This window comes from Otolemur garnettii, unplaced genomic scaffold, assembly GCF_000181295.1.
Source record: "Otolemur garnettii isolate 467f Iridium unplaced genomic scaffold, OtoGar3 scaffold00057, whole genome shotgun sequence".
NCBI lineage: Eukaryota > Metazoa > Chordata > Mammalia > Primates > Galagidae > Otolemur > Otolemur garnettii.
The window spans coordinates 8600538-8608485 of NW_003852452.1; the positions used below are offsets into that span (position 1 = coordinate 8600538).

The following is a 7948-nucleotide window of genomic DNA, read 5'->3' on the forward strand; positions in this document are numbered from 1 at the left end:
GAAAGAAAGAAACAAGCCCCAGACATGAAAACTTCCTCTAGGTCATATAGGGGCAGAGGTAGGATTTGAAGTCAGAGTCTGGTTTCAAAGTCTAACCTCTTAACTAACCATTACCCATGTTGCCTCTCAAATAATTTTTTAAAATTTTTATAATGTTCATACTGATTTACTCTTAACCACAATAGTAACTGAGACAGTTTCAATGTTGTTAAATAACTTCTTCCAACTTCAATTCCATCTACATATAAAAATCTTGTTAATGTAATTATACACAAGTGAAGGGCAACCAAACAGTAAAATTGGATTAATTAGTTCATTAATGCTTTAATAAACACTGCTAAATGCAGTCGGCACTGGGTTAGAAACTACAGAGAATATTAACCAAGAATAAAACTAGGGCAAACGCTGTGACATGAGGACAGACTAGTTACAAAGTTTTTGCACCATTCATCCATGAGTTCTTCTTCAGGGCTACGTGTATTTACCTTATGGACTACATCACTCAGAAGTTGTACTTACTAAGAACCCCTAATGGGACTCATGTTTACCTGTACCCCCGCTGGCTGAAGTCTCTACATAGCTGTCGGGAACCTTGGGAAAGGCATCCAACTCTTTCACCAAACTTAAGGTTTTTTTCCGATTCAGTCGCCTCATCTTCAGGTAAACCTTCCTCTTCCTTCATATAGTCATGCTAAGGATTAAATAAATTAAGGAATAAATGAAAGAGATAAAAGAGATCTAAAGAGATAAAAGTCTATTTTAGGATAAATGACAATGTCAATGTCCCTAGAACTTAGCATTCTTGTTCCTCCTCTGAGAAAACAAAGAGTACTTCTTCACAGCCCTCCTTTCCCTAGTTAGACACACCCCACACTCCGGAAAAAACTATTAATGGAAGGCAATTTACACACAAACATGTCAAACAGCACAAAAAAGTGAAAAGGAAATCACCTTCATAATATTCACATGGACAAATTAAGTAATTTTCTCCTATTAAACTGAAAAATATCTATTATAAAAATAATATATGCCCAGAAATGGATGGAAATGAAGTAAAACAATGTACTCATACATTACCACCGAGAATATAAACACTCACCAATCCCCTTGCGACGAACTAAAAATCTCTTTAAGAATGTATACTAAGGCATTAATCTGGTTTACGGACAAAAATTTGATCATGAGGGTATTTCTTATAGTGTTATTTTTAAATACTGAGGACAACAATGAACTCATCTAATGTACAAATTATGGTGAACAGACAGGTTTTAATCTGTGCAACCACTGAAAATCTTCTTAAAGAAAATATTTAATGACATAAGGAAATACTTAAGATACAGTAAGACAAGGACAAAAAGGCCAGATGGGTCCTAATTTTATGGGAGAAAGAAAAAGATAGACTAGAAACAGTCTACACTCAAAAATACTAAAAGCAAATGGGAGAATTGCCTTCGTCCCATAATTTCATACTTTCTAAATTATCTATTTTTATAATTTTAATTTTTTTTTTTTTAAATTTAGGCCAGTGGCTCAAGCCGATAATCCCCTTTGGGAGGTGGAGAGAGAGGATCGCCTGAGGCCAAGAGTTTAAGACCAGCCTGGGCAAAAAAAGCAAGAGATTTTCTAAAAATTAAAAAAAAAAAAAAGTTAGTTGGGGGTGGTGGCTCATGCCTATAGCCCCAGCTTTTCTGGCTGAGGCAAGAAGATCACTTGAGCTTAGGAGTTTGAGCTCACAGTGTGCAATGACCACATCACTGCACTTCAGCCTGGTACAGAGAACCTGTGTCAAAAAGAGAAAGTTCCTTGGTATTTGATCAGTATGCCAAATACATCCAAAATGTTATGAAGTCACACAAATAACTAAATTCTCAGATTTTATATAATTGTTTTGAGTGAGTTATAAATACGGGTGATACTATCAAGAATTCCCAGAAATCAAAGTTGTATTAATAATATCTACTGACAATAGCAGAATAAATCAGATGGTCATAGAAGTCACCTTAAGAAGAAAAACGTCTTGGGAAGAAAGTAGGAGATTCTAGTTCTAAAATATAAAGAGTAGGATTAATGGAGAAAGAAAAGGCCACACGAAGGATGTTAATGGAGAAAAAGGAGTACAGAAAAGCAAACTGTAGCTGTTACAATCAATTTGTCCTAAGAGGCCCGGCCAGGGCCACTAACTCTACTCTCCAGAAGGGAGCTCCTGCCCAAAGGGAAGTTGAAAGCATTAACACAGATTCCATTTGTCATTAAAAACCCAACTAACTACTCTTGCTGATTCCTTGCTCATAAAAGGGACTTCAAATCACGATTTCACTTCTCATGTACATGGTTTTCCAAAACAAATAGATGAGGTAGACAAAACTGATCCGTGTGTCAGTATAAAACTAGTGTTCTGTAAATTAAGCTTCTGAGTATTTGTTAGGCATAACCCTAAGTCCCCTAAGTTTATTCAGCTCTAACATGTCCCCTAAGTTTATTCAGCTCTAACAAAGTAATCAAATTTATTTTCTATACTTTTTAGTGGTAGCTGGACCAATCCAATTTCTACTCATTCTTTCAGATTAAAGTTAAATATTAAATACATTCATGACTCTTATCTTTAAAATAAAATAAGACTCTTCTTTAAACTCAAGTCTAACTCCAACTATAGATCTCTGGTAGCACACCTACAACCAAAAAATAAGAGATGTCCTCATTCATCAGCTGTGACTAATTCCTCACCCCACTCTCACATATTAGCTCTGAACAAGGTCATTAACAACTTCCTTAATACTAAATCCAATGGCTATTACTTAGGACTTAACTATTACAATTTCACTCTGAAAAAACATACTGTTCATCACTTCTTTTTCTTCTTAAAACACTGTTTTACCTCGGCACACTCCTGATTCTTATTCCACCTCTAAAACCCTTTTTAGCTTACTTTGTAAATTCATCTTCTCAGATTCTGCACTAGGCCCCCCTCTCAGCCTCCAATTTCCCCAAGTGATCAGCCATTCTTTCAATTTCTATTTACATATTGATTTCTCCTCAATCTTTATTCCCAGCTCAAATCTCTCCATTGTTATGTACACAGTATATCTCCTTACTTCTATTCCATTTTGTTTGGACATTTCAAAGACAATTCAAACTCAACAAATCTAAAAATGAATACTTCACCCTATCAAAACTGTTCTTCCTATATATACACACATAAATATAAATGTTTATATATACGTGTGTATATTACATATATAAGACAGGAGTTTCGCTCTGTCTCCCTGAATAGAGTACGGGGCGGGGGGGGGGATCATCATATCATCATAGCTTGCTAGACCCTCAAACTCCTGCACTCAAGCAATCCTCCTGCCTCAGTCTCCCAAGTAACTGGGACTACAAGAGTGCATCATCACACTGGGCTAAGTTTTCTATTTGGAGTAGAGATGAGGTCTCACTCTTCCTCAGGTTGCTCTCAACGCAGCCTTCCAGAGTGCTAGGATTTCAGGCGTGAGCTCCCTCGCCCATGTCCTCTTAATAAATACCACCACGCACCCAACTGCACAAGCTAGAAACATGAATTCTATCCTTAGACTTAAACCCTTCCTAAAATTCTCTTAAATGTGTCCTCCTGTCTTCAAGCCCACTGAGAAGTTTCTTATGAGGACCCTAGTCTCAAGTGTCACATCTATCACTGCATTGCTTCTATAACCTCAACTCCTCAACCCTTCAATTCACTCTCCATGTGACAATAAATTCTTTCTAATACATAAGTCTGATACTATAACACTTCCTTTAAAAATCTTAGAATAGCTTCCTATTGCATTTAGAGTTTTGAACTCTATCCTAACATGGTTCATAAAGCCCTCCAAAAAGCAGGTCCTGCTTACCTCTCCTTACACCAAAGCCCTCACATATCTTAAGTCCCAGCTATATTGAATCACTTTTCTTAAATATGCTATTCTCGTTGCCAGAAACGCTTTCTTTCCCCCTCCCACTGGTACATCTGACTAACTCCTAATCTTCTCATCTTTCCCGTAGGCAGAAAAAATGTTCCATGACCCTCAAAAGTCTATATGCTTCTAGATTACGGTACCTTTATCAGACTACTTTTAATTGTTGTTTCATTTTCTGTTTTCTCCACTCACTTATTAGGACAGGAACCAAGTCTAACTTGATCTGTGTTTCTCTAATGTCTGGAACAGCAGGGAAGAAAGGAAATTTCCCCAGAGACATCCATAACAGCACAACTTTCAAATCACAATAGTGCGTCAAACTTAGGAAAGTAAATATACAAAATATAAAATCCAGAAGGAGGAAGATTTTTGTTTTGTTCTCTACAATATCCCTAGCACCTGAACAGGGGCTGTCATATAGTCAGCATAACACTGTTGAGCAAATGAATAAAACAGTGAATTCTACTTCCCAAAGTTCCTATAATGTTGTATCTTACAATAAATTTTATAAATGGTTTAAGTCATATGTAAGTATAAAGATAAAGCAGCTAGTTTTACAACTCCCCTAATAATACAAACAACTTATTTGGCACTCCTCCCTTGAAGTCTAGCTAGTATACCCCCTTAGCTACCTCCCAGCCTCTAGCTTCCTCCATCTCGATTTTCCATGATTATAATTCTAGAATGGAGGCACCTTACCACTCTATTCCTCATGTCCCATCCCTGTAAATTCCGCACTCATGTAATGCCAAGAAATTCATTCCATCTCTTCATACTTGCCACTTTTGCACTATCAAGTCACTGTTCTGACATAATGTTATCCAATAACTGCTAGTTTTTCTAAAAGCAATCCTTCTACCTGTTCTCTTCATGAAACCTGCCTTTCGCCTGCTGATAATTCCCTTACTATCCTTAGTTCATTTCTGAAACCCATAGGATAAAGAAGTTTCATGTTTTATCATATTTCTCAACCGTCTCTTCTCCTTTCAAGTGTACTTTATGCTACTAATAATACTAGTTAACAAATACACTACATAAGTAAAAGTTAGAGCTGACTTCCATGTTTTGTGCTAGGTATTATTCAGAGCATTTTACCTACTAATTCATTTAATCCTATAAATGACACAATGAAGCAGATACTATTTCCATTCTCATTTAAGAATAAGAAAATGAAGCCCAGAACAGTTAATTTCTCCAGGATGACACAGCAGTGGGAGACCCCATATTGTGATGCCAAGCAGCTTGGCACCAGAGTCTTTGCTGTACAAGCCTTATCAGCACACACTGACTCTCACCGGGGAACTTGCTGGCACCCTCTCCTACCATCCCAAAGTATTTATAATCTCCTCAATGACTTCAGCACCTGGGTTATTCGCTTTCTTCTCTTCTTCCCTATTCTACCATCATCCTTCAGAACTCATAATCACAGGGCGTGATTCATCAACAATAACACCTTTTTAAGCTCAAATGTTCTCCTAGTCCAATGATCTCCATCTTAATTCTTTACAAAACTACCCACAAGCAAGGCCACATTGAGGCTCCTCTCAACTCTTAAACTATCGTCCCTCTAAAATCTAAAACATATTTTCCTTTCTGGAGTGGAATTAACTATCCCTTGAGCTTTTTCCTGACTATGACAGATCTGCTCTTCATCTTTGCTGGTGTTCTCACATAAGTCACCCAATTTCACCGTTCCCCTTCCCACTCTCTCTGCCTCTGCAGCCAGTTTGGTCAGTCATTTAAAAAAAAAAAAATGTGTTTAGAAATAGCCTAGGATCAAAGTTTCAAAAAAGTCACTGCCATTCTGTGACAAAATTTTCTAATGTCTATCTAAAATGAAAAAAGTCACACACAAAAAAATTTAGAATCTAAATTTATTCCAAAAAATATCATTTATTCTGAGATTACTTCCTTTTGTGTATCAAAATATCCTTTATGAAATGATAAAAGCAGATAACAGAGGTTATTTCATTTTCTTTATTCAGCAAAATTAGAAACTGTAATCCTTTGTCAGTCCTCAAACCCAGTCCTTTCCCTTGCTTTTTCCTATAGATACATATTATTTGTACTGGGACACAAAATATAAAAACTCAGGTCTCACTGCACTAGCCTCCTCTGCCCACTGGTTATTGCTGCTATTTATACCTTGACAATCTCTAGTAAATATTTTCTTCGATGTCTCTTATAATGTATTGAATATCAAAAAAAAAAGTAATTGATAATAGCTGAAATTAAGACACTATAGCCGTCTCTCAGTATTCATAGGGTAGTGGTTCCTGGACCTTCCTCAGATACATAAATCCTTGGATGCTGCAGTTTCTAATAGAAAATGGTACGATATTTGTATACAATCTATAACACATCCTCCTGTATGCTTTAAATCATCTCTTATTACTTACCCTACCTAAGACAATGTAAGTGCTATGTAAAGAGCTATTATACTAAAGAGCTATTATACTATTGTTTAGGGAATGACAAGCAAAAAAAGACTGTACATGTCCAATATAGATGCAAGTTTTCCTAATATTTTTGATCTGCTGTTGGCTGAATGCATGGGTACAAAATCTACCGATAAGAGAGCCTATGCTACTTTGAAAAACTGCTTAAGAAATAAGAAACTTTGGTCAGGTGTAGGGGCTCCCTCCTATAATCCTAGCACTCTGGGAGGTCAAGGCAGGAGGATTACTTGAGCTCGGGAGTTTGAGACCAGCCTAAGCAAGAGTGAGACCCCATCTCTACCAAAATAGAAAAAATTAGACAAGTGCCTATAGTATCAGCTATTAGGGAGTCTAAGGCAGGAGCATTGCTTGAGCCCAGGAGTTTGAGGTTGCAGTTAGCTAAGATGACAACATCGCACTCTTGGGGCAGGGGAGGAAGGAGAACAGAACAAGACTGTCTCAAAGGAAAAAAAGAAAAAAAAAAGGCAAAGAAACCACCTTTCACTCTGTAACAGACATAAATATTCATGTTGTAACACAAACAGACAAGATCAATATGTAAATAATGTAAATACAGCCTATATCTCATTAGTGTATTCATCTGAATATGAGATTATCAGATCCTTTGCCAAAATTAAAATATAAATTCATGAAACTTTTTGAATTGTGTCCTAAAAAGGATATGTAGAAGTCCTAACCCCTAGCATCTATGAATAGGACTTACTTAGAAATATTTAGGTATCTGTAGACGTAATTGGTTAAGATGAGATCATTCTGGATTAGGGTCCCCCACATCTAATGTCTGGTGTCCAAAAAGGACACATAAAGATATAAAGACACACACTGGAGAACGTCATGTGAAGAAAGAGGCAGAGATGAGAGCAGCGGTTCTCAACCTGTAGGTCGCAACCCACAGGAACTGTATTAAAGGGCCACAGCATTAGGAAGGTTGAGAACCACTGGATTAGAGTGCCGCGACTACAAACAAAAAGGCACTTCCCAAAAGCTAGGAGGAGCCAAGGAAGGAATCTTTTCAGATTTATCTTCAGAGAGAGCATGGCCTTACAACACCTTGATTTCAGACTTCCAGCCTCTAGAACTGTGTGGGAATGAATATCTTTTGCTTTAAACCCTCTGAGTTTATGGCTGTTTGTTATAGCAGCCCCAGGATACTAACGGGCCATTAATAAAAATAAGAAGATAAAACAAGTATTATTTATGACTGTACTTCAGAAATAAAAAGTAAAACCACAACTATCTGTAGTTTTTAATTACTTGATTATACTGCATTAGAATACTTTTTAATAAAAAATTTAAGATGCCCTAGCTTTATTTTACAAACACTAGGTATCTAATTCATTTTACTTTAAAATTTGAACCTTTTATAAAAGCTAAATGTTATGGTTTAAAAGTTGTTTACCCTTACATAATTCAAACAAATCTAACAGCTTTCTAGTTGACAAAAAGGTTTATTTTGGAAGTCAAGTAAGACAACATATGTGTGAGTTCATGGTTAGAAAAATCTTATTATCTAGGAACACACCAGTTGTGTGACAAATTTGAAAAGATCTTTAA

The 7948-nt window shown here is 36.5% G+C and overlaps 1 protein-coding gene across 1 annotated transcript in view; it reads right to left on the bottom strand.

The window, feature by feature from the left end:
* The window catches only part of ERGIC2 (ERGIC and golgi 2), a 39055-nt gene that overhangs the window by 28199 nt on the left and 2908 nt on the right, over positions 1-7948 (bottom strand). Inside the window, exon 2 of the mRNA XM_003792482.3 lies at positions 549-691. Coding sequence (XP_003792530.1) covers positions 549-654 — 106 coding nt within the window. The 5' untranslated portion in view covers positions 655-691. The remainder of the gene's footprint in view (positions 1-548; positions 692-7948) is intronic.